Source organism: Anoplopoma fimbria, chromosome 10 (assembly GCF_027596085.1).
Source record: "Anoplopoma fimbria isolate UVic2021 breed Golden Eagle Sablefish chromosome 10, Afim_UVic_2022, whole genome shotgun sequence".
Lineage (NCBI taxonomy): Eukaryota > Metazoa > Chordata > Actinopteri > Perciformes > Anoplopomatidae > Anoplopoma > Anoplopoma fimbria.
In genome coordinates this window covers 6721190-6740650 of record NC_072458.1, presented here as the reverse complement: position 1 = coordinate 6740650, position 19461 = coordinate 6721190, and the positions used below count along the sequence as shown (strand labels likewise).

General features: G+C 39.4%; 1 protein-coding gene across 1 annotated transcript in view; it reads left to right on the top strand.

Moving 5' to 3' along the window:
• The window catches only part of LOC129096798 (CUB and sushi domain-containing protein 3-like), a 317998-nt gene that overhangs the window by 203738 nt on the left and 94799 nt on the right, over positions 1 to 19461 (top strand). The window contains 2 exon segments of the mRNA XM_054605442.1: positions 9893 to 10014; positions 18150 to 18253. Coding sequence (XP_054461417.1) covers positions 9893 to 10014; positions 18150 to 18253 — 226 coding nt within the window.

Sequence of the window (19461 nt, the reverse complement as noted above, 5' to 3'; positions counted from 1 at the left end):
AACGGCTCTCAGCAGGCGTCTGCACAAACATCAACAAATTACTGACACCACAGTGGCAGCACAGATACAGCTGGATAAAGAGGGAGTTAGCACACATGTGAAGTTAAGAAAACACTCAAGCATAAAAAAAAAAACAGAGACTTGCCGGTGTGTTGCCTTGGCCTCTCCTCAGGAGAGTTTTGGAGTGCTGAGTTTGTTGTGGAAAAACACCTCTGGCGATAAAAATTGTGAAACAAAACACTTCATTATCCCATGTTTGCAGGTTGCGCCTCACCAACATGCTTTCATCAGGGCGGTAATGAAGGTGATAGTTCAGGACCCATAATTACACCCTCTATCATAAACTGAATATACTGTAGATAAACACTAGAATGAACAAGTTCTTACAAAATGCAATTTTCCCTTATAGTTTTAAAAGTGACATATTTTATGTAATCCATGCATACACTACAGCGACAATGGTGAATACAGATTTAGATGTTTAATGTGGACACGTGGGGGTTTGTCATCTTTTCACTAAGTGCTCTGGTAATTAACATGTTTCAGATATTATTCATCAGCTTCCTGTACTGGTTCCGGTTTCACATATGCCACTGTTTTAGTCTCAGACTCACAACACACACTCTCATATGCACTCAAGCGCATGCACAGAGGGGGTGAGACGGAGTGAGAGAGGGCGTCTGTCATGTTAAATGCCAAAGTCGTTTGTCATGTCTCCCTTCACTAGGCTTCAGACTGTGGCTGGAGACACATACTTTAACATAAAAACCAATATTCACTGGGTGTGGGGGTGTGTATGAGAGAGGGAGAGAGAGAGAGAAGGAGGTTCAACACCTAACTAATAATCACTGAGATATAGAACTTCAAGGGAGAAGAAAGTAGGGACAGAGGAGTAACAGAAAGAGGAGAGGAAGGAGGCAAGGAAAAGCTGAAAAATGTCACACCTACTCTTTCTGCTTAAATTATAACCTCCGTGAAAGTAAAACTCACTGTATCAATCACACAACATTACCATATGAAAGACAATTTAACTTTTGCGTAACTGATAGCAGATTTAAAGTTTTTGAAACATTACTCCTACAATAGAAAATGTTAAATTGAAACATTTGCAGCTTCCCATATTTAAATGGAGCTGTAGGAGGAACCGTCTGAAAACACTGATTACAAACAGACATGAAAGATGATCTGTGATGTGATAATTAATACTTAGTAGTAGAGCGGAACTTAATAATTATTTATGATTTATCTGTTGATGAATCTTAAGATTTTCTTTTTTTTGTATTAATCTAAGGTTGTTGTTGTTGTTGTTGTTTTTTTTTATATAAATTGATTAATCTAACTAACTTTTTTTATTTAAATTAATTTACCAAACCTAAATATCTAAACTTTTCTGATTAATGTTTCAAAGTTTTATGTAAGCAATTCATCTTAAAAACAAACAAATGCTGATTGCCCCTATTTGTCAGATGCCTGATCAGAAAGATACAGGACCTCAAATCCCTGTTTTGGAAAATCATTATTTCTTTTAATTACTTGACTTAATTTTAAAAGGTTTATGACACAAATCTGTGCAGGTAAAATAATCTCTGGCAAATGTATTTTTGCATCAGTGTGGGCCAAGTGAAATAACTGAACCAATTAACAGACTGGAACAACATTAACTGTAAAAATAGTCTTTAACGTTAGTTTAAGCCATTTTCTCAACCATACATGACTGTTAAAGTCAACGTAAATGACAGAGTCAGATGAAGCATGGTGTATCGTAACCTTACCAATAAAGCTGCAGCGAAGACAATACTTTTAACATGGTGGGCTATCAAGAAGGTAGAAAATCATATATATTATATCATGCAAAAGGGCTCTGCTTCTGTTTGGTCTCATACTCCACACTTATGAGGATTGTGGGCAAGTTTTTTTTAGCTGCAGCTTGTTCTCTGGTGGAATTCATGCTTCCACCTGTCGCAGCCAACTTGCACGTTATCTCGATTACATTGACAAATTGCCCCAGCCATACTTAGTGGATAAACTTTATTTCTATCGGCCCTGCACCGGGAGATCAAAGTGCAAATTCAGCTACAGAGTCCATAGGGAGATAATATCTTGCTCAGGGACACCTGAGCAGGGCAGCCATGGGCCCTGATCTCTTGCTCTCTGGCTAAAGGACACGGTGTAACCACCATCCCCTACTGCTACGCTGGGTTTCTTTTGTGAACTGGACACACAGGGGGACTGACCTTCATTAAGCTTTTTGTTAGTATGACAGCACAGATCCTTGTAAGCCGGCAGGTTATAACCTGGCCTGCAGTTAGGACAGGACTCTCTCGTTTGGGCTCTCATTGGTCCCTGCCAATCAACCTTATTACCCAACTCATTATCAGGGATATTATAGTGATGATACCCGTTGATTGTCTCTTTAAGATTGTTATTGGCTGTTAGGGATTCATCATCACTAAATACTTTATAATTAACAATTAAATATAGCTACTGACATTAAGCCAATCAAGTCTCCCATTTACCTCCACGCCCTGATGGGCTAAGCTTCCCCAAAGGGAGGCTGCCAGTGACATTTAAAGTCACTGATATTGTCCCCTGTGAATGGTTAAAAAGAATGACCTCTATCACTAGGAAACGGAGCCATCAGTCCTCTGTCGGCAGGGATCTTTGTAGGAAAGGTTTGTGGGCTGAGCTGACTGTGAGACACTTTCACCAAGCTATTACTGTAGCTTCTCAGTAACATTGTTAAAAACTCTGTTAAATTGAAAACACATTCGCTGGTATTCACAGCACGAGCAACTGTTAAGTAAGTAACTTTCTGACAAAGCCTTGACAAAGTGCATGGTTGCTGCTAAGTAACTAACGACTATGCTAGTTGATCTTTGTTATGTTAGGCATTTCACAGTGGAGGGCACTGTTACTGCAGCATGTCCCCTAAAACAAGCTGCATAACTCGATTTATGCTACCTTATGCTTAAAGGCAGACAGTAGAATGATATGCATTGTTGGGTTTAGACAATATTGCTGGAGTAGAGGACACTTCTTTGTTTTTCTGCTCATGAAAGTACTGCTAAGTGCCATTATCATGCAGTGTATCTCTGTCCTACTTCGGTGAGACAGAGAGACATCCATCTTCAAAAATCTCATAAATCCCTGGATAACCACATTGAGGTTGCTTGAAGGACAAGATATTTGAGCTTTATGCCAAGATCACTCAGAAGAGAAAACACAAAAGAAAAACCACACTTCTATGCAACTGTAAACATTGCAAGTATACATTTAAGGCTTGAAATAGGGTGTTTTAGTGGTGTTGGCCTCGCTGAAAAGCATACAAAATAATACAGAGAGCTTTCCTCTATTTTTAAACCCGTTCACTAAAATCCTTTACCCTTTTGGGGTAAAAATCCAATGTTGAAATTCTGAAAAAAAAAATGCCTCAGGGGCAAAAGAGAGTGGCTAGTCTAAAGCCAACAGACTCTGAGTAGTCCTTTTTTATTCCTTCTTTGCCAGACGTCTGTTTTAACAGCTCTGCAACCTGGATACAATATTCACATTGTGCATATTGACATGTCCAATCAAGAAGTATAGGTATGTCTTAGGCATCTGACACAACAGGCTATACTACACTGAAAGACAGTGCATGTGTGATCAATTAATTTACACGGCACAATTATGAATGGGAGCCTGAGCAGGACTTCATTGTTAGTATGATACTATAGTATCAAAAGGTGGGCTGATGGTGGGCTTCATGATGGCCAGACATCATGATGGCCATCATCTCATCCTATATTTAAACAGCAGTTTCTGACCTCTAAGAGAGAACTCGCCTATAGCTCCCAAAAATGCCTCCAAAACCTCTTTGAATCTTTTGATGCTAGTTTAACTGTGACACAGACATTTCTGATCATGTATGATGATGCAAACTAAGTGTTTTAGAAGACAGTGATATCTTTCCAATTAAGCTACAACTTCAGTAAGTTATAGTGTCTACAGTAAGTATTTATTGAACTATATTCCTGTTAATTTAAGGGTAATCTCCAAACATGTAACCTGCATGGCTAACCACTCAAGTATGTGGTAAAATACAGAAGGTTGGGCACCTACTTTGATAGAAAAACTTTAATTAAGGTACCTGCTATGTTTGAAGAGATGGTTTATGGAAATGTCTGTGCAATTTCATTCCAAGATGTTTAAGCCAACAAAAATTGTGCTGCATCTGCATAAACTCAACTTGAGCAGCACCACTCCATCCACCTTGGCACAATGAAATTAACTGTGTGCCTCTGTGTTCACCTCCACTGGCTTTTGGGGGCAAGAAAATAAATGAAACTTTGGAATGAGCTCAACAGGTAGGAAAAGTGTGTGTGAGAGCAAAGCAGCCATAATTGTATTTCATTACATGTTTGTTTGATCTTAAGTGAGAAAACATTATGTTCTCTTCCGCAAAGTGTCCTTATTGACCCTACTTTGTTTCATCCTGTTGAGCCAATATGGAATGAGCGAAAGGCTTTGTCTTGCTAAACATAGCTCATATTTGACCTTTACTTTGAGACCAGCCAATAGCTAAAATGGAAACTCATGAATAACATTGAAAGCAGAGCAATCTGTCAGGAAGCATCAAGCCAGCTGAGTTATTAAAGGGTCACCTCTGTCAACACACTAAATACAGCTGAATGTGTTGGAACATTAGTGGGAAAATAAAGCGAATGTATCTAGAAAATGTGCCCTTTATATCACGACGGTGAACCAATAGACAAGGATAAAAGGAGAGAAACAGAGGGGTAAATTTAAAACAATTACAAAACTAAATACAAATAAACTATGAAAAACAGCCATCAAATTGCAATGTCCTTCTGTGCACTCCACCAACTCTTTATGAGAGAGAGACAGAGAGAGAGAGTCCATGTGGCACCTTGATTAATGGACAGATGGCAAGGCCACTAAGCCAACGCTCTCTCTCGGTCTATCTGTGTGTGTGAACTCCAGGGGAGCTCACATGATCTGCCTGACTATACTGACTCACCAATGGGTGCTATATATCAACCCGAATCACACTCATGCACATATGTTAACGTCAAACAGGGAAGAAAAAAAAAAAAAAAAAAAAAAACAACTTCAACAACTACACTTCATGAATGTGTGTGTGTGTGTGTGTGTGTGTGTGTGTGTGTGTGTGTGTGTGTGTGTGTGTGTGTGTGTGTGTGTGTGTGTGTGTGTGTGTGTGTGTGTGTGTGTGTGTGTGTGTGTGTCCATTGAAGCTCTGACCAGAGCGAGGGCCATCGAAACGTTGCCTGCCAGCTTAACGATGTCATCAATCATTCACTGAGTCCATTGGTCAGTCTGTCTGCTCCTGAAGACAGCCAGTTCGGCCTTCCCGCTCAAGCACCTGATATCTACTGTGACTCAACACAATGACTTAACGCTCATTGTGAACAAATTACATTAAATAAAAGTTTTCACCACAAAGAAAAAATCAAATTTGAAGTGTATGCTACCCTTAAGGTTTTCTGAGGTCGTAATATTCATCCAAACTTGTATTAACTAGACTTGTTGATGCCATTAAAACAGTCAAACACATGCCAGACAAAAGGTACCTGTGATTAAAAATCAATGTGATTGTCTCCTTGTTATTGACACTAACATAGAAAATGCCCCTTAACGCTTTCTGTCAAAATCATGATTTGAGGTTTTAATTTTAGCTTACATGTCGTGTAGTTGGTTACACATCCTCCCTGTCAAAGTTACTTTAATTAGAAATTTCCTTTTTTGAGGATGATCTTTTAATAATTAATGTACTTTAATCATAAAGTCCCTTTCATTAAGAAATTATGAAAATAAATAAGGAAGTTAACCATGTTGGAAAAAATGACCTTGCACTTAGCTTGTAGGCATTTTGTGATGGACAGGTAAATTATGTTCACCAAGGCACACCATTGAGTGATTCCCAAATTAATAATAGCAGAAAATACAACACAGTCTATGCACTGATAGCTTTACTTGATACAGAGCATAAGCCACATAACTAGTAATGTATCAGTAAAAGTGTGCAATATCAAAACACTCAGCAGTTTACAAATGAGCACTGGGACCAAAGATGTATTTCTACCAAGAGGACGTTGCTGGTCTAGTAGCATGCCCTTTCCAAATAACCCCATAAATTGTGTACTTTTGAAAACGCATCCGTATGATTCGATTTTTATTTTCTATTTGATTTATTTCACCCCCAGTTCTGTTTATGCTCTCTGCTTGGGGTTCAGGGTCAGGTGGATAATCTGGAACAGATAGGGGTTAAGAGTCCAAGTATGCTTCGGCAGGTATTGCTATATGCATGATTGAACCTGAGCCCTCCACTGTGGGGACGATTCACTAACCGGAAAGGCTAACCTGCTGAGAAAACAGCAGTTATAGACCTTGAGTGTGTGGCAGAGATCATAGGAAACACTTATGCTATGCTAGAATGGAGTACCGAGTCAAAACATTGTGAAGCAAACCCAGCAACCTTCCCGGTGCTTATGGGGTGCGTCAATTATGCTCTGAAGCCATAAAACAAAACTTTGGAGAACAGTGAGGCAGCCGATTGGAGCTAGATTACATTGCGATCCTTGCCCGAAACATCATTTCATTTTGGTCCACATCCAAACGTTTATATGAGTGTGCATATTTGTGTGTGTTTGAGAGAGAGAGAGAGAGAGAGAGAGAAAGAAAATGAGACTCCTGGGGGAATCCAGTTGATCTGAATTTACAAATTCAAAAGAGGATATGTTGTTAAACACACATAAACACACACATATACTCAATGCGGCTCCTGCCTGAAGCATTGAGTTAATCTCGCTCGTGATTCCAACAATATGCTTTTAGTACCAGAAAGACCTCATCAAAATTTTTAATTTGATCTAGAATTCATTATGGCTTCAATGATAGTGTGGCCTTTTTGGCTTCAAGCCCTCTAAACTGAGAGCCAGTATAAATAATGATGAGAGGGAGAGAAAGAGATACAGAAAGAGACACAGACAGCGGCAGTTACACAAGTTACACAGACTGACAGACAGACCGACAGGGAGGCTGTGAGACAACAATTATGAAAATACTTCATTACAAGTAAAAGTCATGCATTCAAAATCTTACTTGTTTAAGTTTTTAGTACTAACAATCGATCAAAATCAAGTATCTTTTAGCTCATTGTTCCCTTTTTTTGAGCCTGCATACTCAGCCCTCATTAACCTAATTTCTTCCTGCAGAAAGTTTATTTTTTTCAGTGAAGAACCTCAGATATTTAAGCAACTTGCATGTAAACATAGCAGAGTAATTAGCAGGTAAAGAGACGGATTTGTGTCTTTGGTCATGGTGGAAACTAAAACTGAGAAACAACAAGAGGGAATATTGGACTTCTATGCGTCAGAGAAAAAACTCATAATGAATGCTAATGTCAGCTGGATGTGCTAATAGGAACTAGTTTGCCAACATTATAAGTGAGGTAAGCAACTCTATAAGTTTATGCAACTTTCAGAAAAAGTATTTTAATTATAATTAAAGTATCAACATGAAAATAAATCATTATGCTGAAACATCACATATCTTAGTGTTATACAGTTTATTATATTATTATTCAGTATATTGTATGATTTGAGTATCGTAACTAATTAATACTATTTATACATACATATACATCAAATGTTATAACCAGATACTTGCATCTTAAATCTTAACTAACAAAGGAACTAGTAACTATTGTGGACAGCTGAATGTATTGAAGTAGAAATAAAACTTACAACTTCAACTTCTTAAGAATTGGGGTAGAATTATAAAGTAGCATGAAATGAAAATTCTCAATGAGGCACCTCAAAATTGTACTTCATCAGTCCGCCTTTAATAAGTGAAACATGCAGAAGACAGGCACAGGAAGGGACTGGAAGAAAAATAGAGAGATAGACAGACAGATAGAGCAAATGATAGAGTGTACTGTAAATCATGGAGTACGTACAAAGGCTGATACAGCGACCGAGACAGCGTGAATAAAAAGGTGCATAAAGACAGACAGACAGACAAGGGGACGCAGAGAGACGGACGGGGTTTAATATAAATTATGGGATGTTAGCTCCTCTGGTAATTCTGGTGATAACTCTCTCTGCGCTATCGCTATAGCAACACCGTTCCCACTCTGCTGTTGGCACGGTGATGGGATGGCCATTCGTTTAGGACACGCTGATTGAGCTGTCAACGCACACACATTCTGTTACGAAGACACACACACTTTGAGACATGTAGATAAGTCACTTTTCCCACTGCAACACACACACACACACACACACACGCACACTTCATCTCTGTGTATCTATCAGTTTATAAATTGCAGTGAGCTGAACACAGGAGAAGGTCAACTGCAGATGCATCGAGAATTAAAGAAACAAGCGTCAACTGGGTTCAGTCAGGGGGAACTCAGAGAGACAGGGGAACACAGACATGTAGACAGAGAGACAGACAAGAGAGATATAGGGTTGCCAGACAAGAGAGATATAGGGTTGCCTCTAAGGGGTCTTGTACTTGTTCGGACACTCTCTTACAGCACCACACGGACACACCCCATTACACACACAAAGAAACACAAACACACTGTGGTACGATTCTTTTACTTGTCCCTTGCCTTCCTTCTAAGCACTAAGACACAGTTGTGTGTTTGTGTGGGTACTTGAAAGTATACATTTATGTGTGCTGTTTCTGCATGGTGAGCATGTGTGATTTATGTTTGAACACATGGTGAAAATGTTCTGCTGTGAAACCGCTTACTGTGTGTGCTAGAAAGCCTATTCTTTCTGTGTTAAGTGTTTCTCGGCTGCACAGTACATATCGACTGCATGTGCAAATGTGTTGGTTTTAAATGTGTTATCGTACAAGCATTTCTGCTTTTGTGTGAGTGTGTGCGTGTGTGCGCGGCTTTTAACTGTACGTGTTCCCGCGGCCTACCGCTGAACAAACTAATTAAGGAACAAACACTGCTTCAAACCAACCAGAAAATTACCTCCCAACTCTAACAGGACGACCCAAGGACAGACAAGCAGCTTCTCTATCACATCCAGTCAGAACACACAGCCTAATAAAGGCTTGGTTGGTTTATTGAACGACTAGCATGTGTCATTTTCAACACCACACTGTGAGTGTAGCTTCACAGTCGGTGTTTGTGCGTTTGTATGGCTTTGTGTTGACATACATATATTTGCATTTCTGGATTTGCATTGAGACTCTCATCTCAAACTACATAGGGCTCTTTTGCACCACTGGCCAACCGAATTTTGCTTAATTGCTCAAGTACAAGAAAGACCATTTTATCTGTAACACCCTCCTGTGGTATCTAATGTAAGATGTGCATTTGACTTCTTTTTTAAGAACGAATATAATACTTGCCGAGCTAGTAGTTGGAAGTTGTTGACTTTCAATAGATTTTGAGAGTAAATGCTGGTGAGTGTCTCTATCAGTCAATACCACCTAATCCTGTGGTATTTCACAGCCAATAGCTTCCAATTAAGTACTTCTATCCAGGGAGATGTCGCTGACAGTATCAATAACATCTTTCTGACCCGCTGGTCTTCTTTTTGTTCTGGTCTCCGTTTTGGTCTCTTCTTCCCTCTTTCTGTCACCACACTCTTAGCATTGGAGTCGTGTCACTTTTAATTGTTTTTTCTACACTGCATGGTACACCTACTCTTCTATATTTTGCTGTTGGATTTGTTCTGAGGCTCTGTGGCTCAGCATAAACCCTAATGGCTTAATTATAAAAGTAATTGCCTCTCTGTTGTAGTGCTGTGACTCAACAGTACACTATTGTTGTAGCTAATACCACTACAAATTCTGCAGTTGCTGCTAATAACAACGACATTATGTGTTTTGTTTGTTCTGCTCACAGTGAAGACATGTGGCAGTAATCTTCAAGGGCCGTCAGGAACGTTCACATCGCCTAACTTCCCAATTCAATATGAGAGCAACGCGCAGTGTGTGTGGATAATTACTGCTTCAAATCTCAACAAGGTAAATCTCTTTTTCTCTCTCCCTCATTGTCTGTCTGTCAAGCAAAGTATCATATTTAAATTGCTGTTGTGAATTGACACACATTGCTATTTATCATTTAGGAACTAATATATGTCCATTTGATGTGTTTATTCCATCACAGGGCCATACTCATAGAAACTCATATACACTTGTAAATGTAATGCACAAAGTAATATGTACTGTATAAATACTGTATGACTGCAGTGAGTACAGATCATCATGATGAGATCGAGTGTAGCAACTCAGCTCAAGTTGTCTGCCTGAACTAGCTTTCAACTAGGCTTTGCTCCATCTAAATTTGATGCATTCAATGTAATTTTAATCAATATAACATAGCAGTCCTTACAGGCAATTACAAAGTCAGTTTGGCAGCATTTTTACATAATTGAAATTTGTTGAAAATAATTAATGTAGGATATACTGTAAATGATATGCTAGTCAGAGCATATTAGTGTCTAATTCTCTGTCAGATGATAGCTGTGATTGGTCGCTTTTTGTCCCAGGAGGAATCTGATTGGTATTCAGGAGACACTTCCTTATTCCACTCAGGGTCACTGTGGTGACCGCTCTGTCGTCAATGGCAACACCTGCGTCAGCACCATGGGGACGCACACATACACATATGCGTGCACACACACACACACACACACACACACACACACACACACACACACACACACACACACACACACACACACACACACACACACACACACACACACACACACACACACAGATACACTTTAACATACGTATGTGTGCTCAAATACGCACCATGGCTCCTTGAACGCTCTTACAAATACACACACACACACACACACACACACACACTCTTTTCTGCTTTGCTCTTGCTCAAAACCTGTGTCCGTCCGTCCGAGTGTGTCCCCCCCCTCTCACTGTCAGAGCCCAAGGCCTCTAGTTTATGGCCTAGAGCAATACATTCTCTGCTGAAGGCTACAATGTGTATGTGACTGTTGAAGGCTATAATCCTAATGCCCTTCTGCACACTGTTCATTGAGTTCATGCGTGTGTGTGATATGTGCAAGAAGTTGGAATTTGTGTGATGTATGATTATGGATATTGCCATATACGTTGACCTGATTGAAGATCAGATCAACTGGAGCTACATCAGGTCATTTTTATAGCCCCTTATCTATAAAGGATTTACACGAAGTACCATTACATATGCTGTCTTTTTCCATGCTATTTCATGTAAAAGTCATGCACCATGCTGAATCATATGCATGGATTTTATCACACTACATCATATATACAATCTGTCATGCACAACGAAAGACACTTCATCAAACTGTAGGTCTACAGGGGTCTGTAAAATTTGTACAGGACCTGACCTGAAGAGGACGGACATCCATTCAGAACAAACACAGACACAGTGCCGGAGGGGCTTATACACATACCACATAAACCAAAGCCACTCCTGGTTCAAGTCCGATTGTTCCGCCCTCTTTCTCTGGTACAACATTTCATCATTGCCTCGCACAAAATGCCTAAAATGTCATCTTAAACAATAAACTGATCTGAAGGCAACTGGAAATGGTGGTCATGTTAATCAGTTAGACACAATTGTGTGAGACAGGGGAATGGAGGCTTCTTAATACACAAAGCCCATTTAAAGAGACAGATGATGTTACAAAGCAAGAGAAAGGGATGAGCATGGCAAAGAGAATGACAAATCATTTAGTATTACTCCAAATCATTTCCCATCTCCATTTATTTTTCATCAGCCTTGGCAAGTTGTTTTATTCATGCGGGACACCTGTGAAGAGGCACATATGAGAGCATGAATATTAATAGTTTCATAAAGAAACTTAAACCTCAATATGTAAATGTAGATATTTCCCATGGATTGTCATCTTTGTGGTGTCAGACTTGTCTTACTGCCGTCAGATAAGTGTCATTTCTTTCCAGTGGATTTACTTTAAAGTTGGTGAAGCCAAAAGCATTAATCAATCAATTTGAATATATCATTTTTGGGAAAGAATATGTTTATAAAGTTTTAGAAAACACTTCAGTGAGTGCATTAGGATTTAAAGAAGCAAGCCAAGTAGGGTTCTGAGAAGAACTGTAATTTAACAAAGCCAACATCGTACATTTCAGAACACATTTATTGAATGAAAAGGGGGATCAAATATATTTATAAAGCTTTATAATACATTGGCAAATAAATTACATAAATGGCTTTACCATACAGTGTATCTTAATGTTTTTTATGTTAATTTCAAGGTTGCAAAAATACATGGTTTGGTTTACAGACATTGGTCACCGTCTATTTAAGAACGTTTACAGTTTGTGTCCAGAACATCTCAGTGTTTGTAGGTTCATGATGTTTGAGGACCGTACATTCTTCCATGGTTCAAGTGAATAGTGGAAAAAGGAAATTGCAGTTTCACATCTTGTGGAGTCAAATGTAGTTTACTACTTTAAAAGGAGGCTAAAGTTGGGCAGCTGGCAGAGGCAAACAGGCGTTGGGGAATAAGCAGGTAAACAACACGTAACGGGCAAGAATATAGTGGTAGCTCTGATGATCTGGTGCGCCGGCAGTACAAAGTTATCTTTAATTAGGAAGCTGATGAGGGAATGAAGGGCAGTTTAGCGGGCAGGTGAGTGGTCAGTTGATCTCCTGAGGGGAGAAGGCAACCAGATACAAAAACACACACTGGTTCACGGAAAAGAGAGAAAGTCTGAGGCTGAAAAGGGGGAAGAATGCCATGGTGAAAGCACCACAACATATTCAGAGTAGAGGAATAGTCCCAACTGAGCCTGCCTTTCCCACTAGCACAACATCGCCTTTTTTATTGCTTGTACACGTCTCTCCCTATTTCATCCTTTTGCTCCTTTTTTTCCTCATTCCCCATGTCTCATCCTTCTCTTTGTCTCTTTTTTTTAACACTAACCATCCCTCAGTCCCAGAGGCACTGTCCTCAGAATTACCCAGAATCTTCATTAAAGACCCCAGCCTGAAACTATCATATTACTATGGAACCAGAGGGAGGAGGCTTTCGCTGCACTTATTGTATTCGTATTCGTTTACTGCACTTATCCTATTCATATTAGTTTGTAGCACTTATTGTATTCGTATTAGTCTGTTGCAATTATTGTTTTCGTAGTATTTTGCCTCTGCACTATACTTTTGCTCCGGTTTATGCTTTAAGATGCTTGTTTAAGAAAGGAGATGCACTTATGACTTCTGGTGACTAGTAGTTCTCTTGAATACCTATGCTGAATACACTTCCTGTAAGTCGCTTTGGATAAAAGCGTCTGCTAAATGCCTGTAATGTAATGTAATGTAATGTAATGAGGAAGAGGAGGGCACTCTTATCCCTCTCTCCACTGCACCCATCCCCACACATATTCTACGTTTCTCACTGCCTCCTCTTCTTACTCTGGAGGTAAAGAGACGCAGGGTTTCTGTAGCTCGCTCTCTTTTCTCTTTGTCTCTTTCTGTCTCTGTCAGCTCCATTCCCCCTATCCCTCTCTGTCTGCCCACCCCTTTGCTCCCTCTCTCTCAAGTTAAGTGTTAATGGGGTTCTATAGCTCTCTGATGTTATTGCTTCATTTAGTTTTGGCAGAATGAGCCTTTAGAGCCAATTCATTCTCTCCTGTTCTCATTTAACCTTGGGGATGGCGTGACGGGATGGCCATTATACTTCTCACATCTCTTTTCTGTCTTCTCTTCTATCTTTTCTCAGAAAACAGACCTTACTGTACAATTGTCTTTTCTTCATTTTACCCATCATTTAGTTTGTTCTTTTGCTCTTCCAATGTTGCCATCTTCTGTTATATCAACCATTGAAAGCACTTTCTTTCATATCAGCTATTTATGATGCATAAGATAACATGACATTCATGGCAACTTCTTGTCTGTGTCAGCTATTTTTTAGTTCACTAGTGAACATGCAAATGTTAGACCGTGCCCTGTTATATAAACTGACAGCATTAAGAATGAACTGGCTTTGCGTCACTTCATATGCATTTGCATCCAAAGTGTTATGCATAACCCATGGATATAAGAATGCTACTGCAGTACTGGCATGGTGCATATTTAGTTTAGTATCACCACATAACCAAGGAAAAGTAATGCCCCCGCGTTCAGTAAGAAGGGAAAGTTTTACTTCTGGGTAGGCTTTCTGTGTACTAATTGGCAGGCATTGAATTCAGCAATGCCCTGTGGTCCTACAGACATCTGACAAACACATTGAAGCCATGAGGAAGAAATCACAAGACAAGAAATCACTGCACCGGTTTCTTTTACTTGCTATAAGTGATTGAGTGGCTTACTTCTGCATCTTCTTGTCAAGACAAGATGCATAGCACTTCTTTTAGGGCTCAGGTTTGTGTTAAACATTAAATAAAAGAGCACTGTGATTCAAATGCATATTTCAGTATGGTAGTTGCATAGCAACAGTTAAAGCAACAGCCTAAATAGCCTTTACTGCAGGTTTCTGTTCAGAGTTGGTATCTAAAAATGGTGGATTCAGCCCAATGAATCAGAAGTGAGGGGAAAACATTAAGTTGCAGTGGCTTTGCCCATCAGTCTTCATCAGCTAAAGCCAGAGTCTTCTCACAGTGGTGCAATTTATGCCATCTAGGCAGAAGCATGTTGAAGGGGAGCGGGTGGCAGAGGGTTTACTGTAACACTGTCAGAGACATCTATTACTCCACGGACCTGTCTGTGCCCTCTTTGCCTCACTGACTGTGTCGCTCGCCAGGTGGTTCAGATATTCCTAAAGTAACTGTATCTTCAAGGTATCCATTGATCTTATTATGGTATGGCCAGGGAGGAGACTCCCCCACCTCATTGTCTCCACGACAACCAAAGGAAGTGCTTTATCAAGCAGAAATCCAATTCTGTCGCCTCATTGGCTAGAAGCCATAGATGGATGGAGAAAAGAAACGCAGCAGCCAATTAGAAAGAGAGAGGTCCCAGAGTGTGACAGCAAGAGGGGGGGGGGGATCGGAGAGAGAGAGCGAGAGAGAGCGAGAGATAGAAGGAGAGAAAGAGAGAGAGAGAGAGAGAGAGATGGATGTTTCTATGAACACAACCTATTAGAGGAGAGGGGGAATATGTAGAGTATTCAGTTTAATCTATTGCGCACACACACACACACACACACACACACACACACACACACACGTACACACACACTGAAAAAGATACAGAACGCACGCATACACATTAACCCACACACTGTCATTAATGAGGTTACAATCTAAGTTGATTTCAGTACAGTGTTCACATTCTCTCACACAAACACACACACACACAAAAGTATACACACAGGCACAGTGTAATGTAGCTATATCCCAGCTGTGTTTAATGCTGTGTGAACAGTGCTGATGTGGCATCAGGGGGTTCTGTAAAGGACATATACAAGGAGACAGATAGTACAGTTTCCAGCATCGGGGCACACAAGCTCTCCTCTGACTTTATACACTGCATGTACAAACAGGCCTGGCCTTTTTTCTTGCCACAGACACAAAGAAGGCTGGATGGTCTCCATTACATTACAGTACAACTATCTAAGCCACAAACAGCCATTATTCCTAGCAGATTCAATCAGATGCTACCTGCTCAGCAACTGAGTAAAACACCACATGAAGTTCTTCAGGAAACCATTGCGCATATATAAGCCCAGAGGGATATGTCTATTGGCATGACATAAATCTTCTTTTCAGATTATAATTTTTATTAATTTTGATCAGAAAGACTAAAGTCTGTAATAAGTCTGACTCAAACATCACTTACCATATACAAAACATACTGTAACTACTTAAGTGAGCTGGTTATTGAAAGAAGAATATGCAATATTTAAAAGTATACAACATGATCATGGACATTTTCACTATGATAATAATAATGATAAAATCTAGAATGCATAATCTGGCCTTGCCTTTGGATACAAAGTGTTAGGATTCTATACATATACCAGTATACCTTATTTATAGGCAGACTTGCTGTTGTATCGAAAGCCTGCTTTGGGCTAATAGGAATTAGAAAATTCCTATTAGCCCAAAAAAAAAAAAAAAAAGAAAGTGTGAAAATGGTGACTATGTAATCACAGAAATAGACACATTAATCTCCATAAAGCTCTGCCTGTCTCCATAAGTGAGTGTGTTTCTGTGTGCGTGTGTGTGCTTCCCAGAGAGAGTTTAGCAGGTTTGTAGGTGATGCTTTAATCCAATCTGCTTTACGTGACGAAAAGACCGAGTCAGCATTGTGAGCAATGGACAGATCACTTCTTCATCCTAGTAGACCCCCTCATTTTACTGCTTTCTGGTCACATCAGGCGATGGTGGTGTTGGTGCTTTTTCACCTTTATCCATTTTATTTCGTCGTTGTACTTTATGTAGATGTAATGTCATGCAGAAAAACTAAGTCTGCTTTTACTGCTACAAGCAGAAATCCCAAAATTAACTGAGCTCCTTGGTTTGAACGAAATAAAAATCAACCCCATGATCAAAAGCAAATTTGGTGATACTGCCAACAGGTAAACAGTTTAACAGCAGGTGGGAGAGGAAAAGCATGGCCACTGTGTTGTGTGTTCATTTTTTTATTTGTTCTCTCTTTCTTCACGGATTCAATGGTCATAGTGAGGATAAGCTGTTTATACTTCATGTGCCCAGGTTGCAGATAGTGAAGGTGAAAAAAATCAACTATATTTATGATGCCTGACTCAAAGAGAATGTTTGAATCCAGGCTACAAAAACATATGGATGGACTTAAGTAGATATTGATAAGCACGTAAATATGCTCACTGTTAATGCGCCAGCATAGAGGAGACTCAGACCAGTATGATCATTTGGATGGTTTTGAAGTCCTCCAGCAGAATATTGAATCTGGAAATCTGGAAATTCCTCAAAAGGAAAGAGGAAGAGGAGGAAGGATGGGCAGAGTGAGGTTTTAGTCTCCCCCTGAGGGTCAAGTCAGAATACGAGTTTGAAATATTCTAACACTGCACATTGCTAGCATCAAAGATATGCTCATTATGACCCACCATTCCTCTTTGTTGCCTCTTCCTTTATCCTTCCTTCTTCCACCTGCCTCCGTCCTCTTCCTTCCCTCTATCCCCTCTCCTCTTTCTGTCCCTTCACGTCCTTACTGCACATCTCTTCTTCCTCCCCTCCCCCCTTTTTCTCTGCCAAATGTGTTTCTCTCTGGTCTTAGATGAAACAAAAAGTGTTGGTTTAATAATTCCCGATCAGAGTCTTGAGCTCTGTGCTGACTCTCCCAGCTGCGAGTGCAGCCCAGGAGGTGTTTCTTGTCTCTTCCTAGTTCTACTTGTAACACTGAATTAAATCATACCACATTGTGTGATGCATTAATTAATTCCAATGATTTACCCTTGGGTAAAGTATAACTTATATATGATTCCATGTGAGGGAAAATGTGTCTTTGATATACTCATAGACGAAAGCCTAAATATAACAACAGCTATAGAGCATACTGGCTATGATTGGGGTCAGTTAAGGGCAAAATCATTTCTTGTAATTTAAAAAAAAGAAATCCATGACTTACAATTGTTGTTGCTTTTTCTTGTTTTAGTTATTTTTCAAAGTAATTTATCAGTAAATCTGTACTCCATGGTATCAGTGCATTTACCATTTTCCTCAAGTCAAAATATTTTGTGGAAAAAATCTCTTAAATTAGACGAATGACGTTTTAATTCGAACAGAAAGTCACAATATTTAAAGGAAAAGTTGAAACGTTTCAGCAATACAGTTGAGACAAAGGCAAAAGTTGTAACATTATCAGAAGAATAGATGTTATTTATGTATTATTACAGTATGAGATAAAGTCATGATTTTACAAGAAAAAAGTGTCCCTAACATAGGCCAAAAAAGTATTTTGGATATTCATGGCACAGTTGCATGTCCTCTAAACAAAAGGCTCTTAAACTGGGTTCAGTAAACATTCCCATAAACTGTAGAGTTTCTCTTGTCTCTCATGGTTGTGTGTTTTTTTGTTTCTCTTCTGGCTATTGATTTAGTAGCCTTGACTTGCCTACTTTTGAATCCCAGATTGATTTTGACTGGGTTGATCTGGACGTAGCTTTGAACTGACATGTGTCTGTGTTTTTGTTTGTGAACTTTAGGTAATCCAGATCAACTTTGAAGAGTTTGACCTGGAGATAGCCTATGATACTCTGACTATAGGAGATGGAGGGGAGGTGGGAGATCCTACAGCTATACTACAAGTGTAAGTACTACGCTATCCTTTAACATACTCCCATATAATGTCCTGAGAAAAGTTTTGTTTGTTAGTTGTACATTTTCTTATCCAAATCATTGAGGATAGTAGACTTTAAAACCCCATCAAGAAAAACTCTCTATGTCAACGTTAATAGTGTACTAGCTGCTAGCAAAAAACACGGTGAGAACAAGTTCCTTTAGAGGCAACTAAGTATCAGTGATATGTTTTATTTATAATTCTTACATAAGGTTTTACTTTTACTACTTTTACAAAAAAAAACAACCTCCCAACGCCCTTCAAATTAAAAGAAGTAGTTGACAAAAAAAAACCACTCAAAGCTTCTACCTTGCTTGAAAATCATGCATATGCAGTCTTCTTAGATCTGTGATGATAAGATGCATACAGAGCAGGGTCTGCTGTAGTACCAGGCAGAATATGGCTGCAAAAAATCTTCACCAAAGTAATGTCATGAAATTATCTCCTCAGATATGAATGTATTAGCTTTCACATAATGTGCTGCCTTAGCCGTATCGCTGCATTTTCTTTTAGTGATTTTAAAAATCAGATTGTGCCACACAGTGTGTTTCAATAATAACCAGCTGGCTCTATGAGCAGCAGCGCTATTGTCATTCTATGAAACGCCTCACAACACAGTTAATGTGTTCCTCATAAAGCCTAAGTGATCAGAGTAAAAACTTCCATCAAATTTTCTTCATATATTTTGTCCATTTTCATTCTGGATCTTGATTTAAGCCATCAGCTGCCAGCTAGCTCGATATCCTCCGTCTTCTTTGTCGCAATTATTCAGATCATAAAACTGCAGTCTGCATTATGTGTGCTCCACTTAAAAAGATGAACCGTTCCTAAATTTTGAATTGCTCCGCAGTGCCCGAAAGCATAACAGATGCAGACCTTTTTTTCAGTTCACTTTGGAGTCCATCACCGTTAACTTTTTGTGCCTAAAAGGTGTTGGCAGCCGGGAAAAAACAGAGGAGCGAATAAATGTACTCTGAGCAATTTGCTTTCCTGAGGCAGCATTCTGCAAAACCAAAGCAAACCAAATCAAAACATTAATCTCCAGCGCAGTATGTTCCAGCAATTTATTCACACTGAGATCAGCACTTGAGAATTTGATTATGGCTGTGATTGCAGTGATGAAAATTATATTTTTTATAATGGTGATTATTATGACAACGATTTAATACTATGGTATT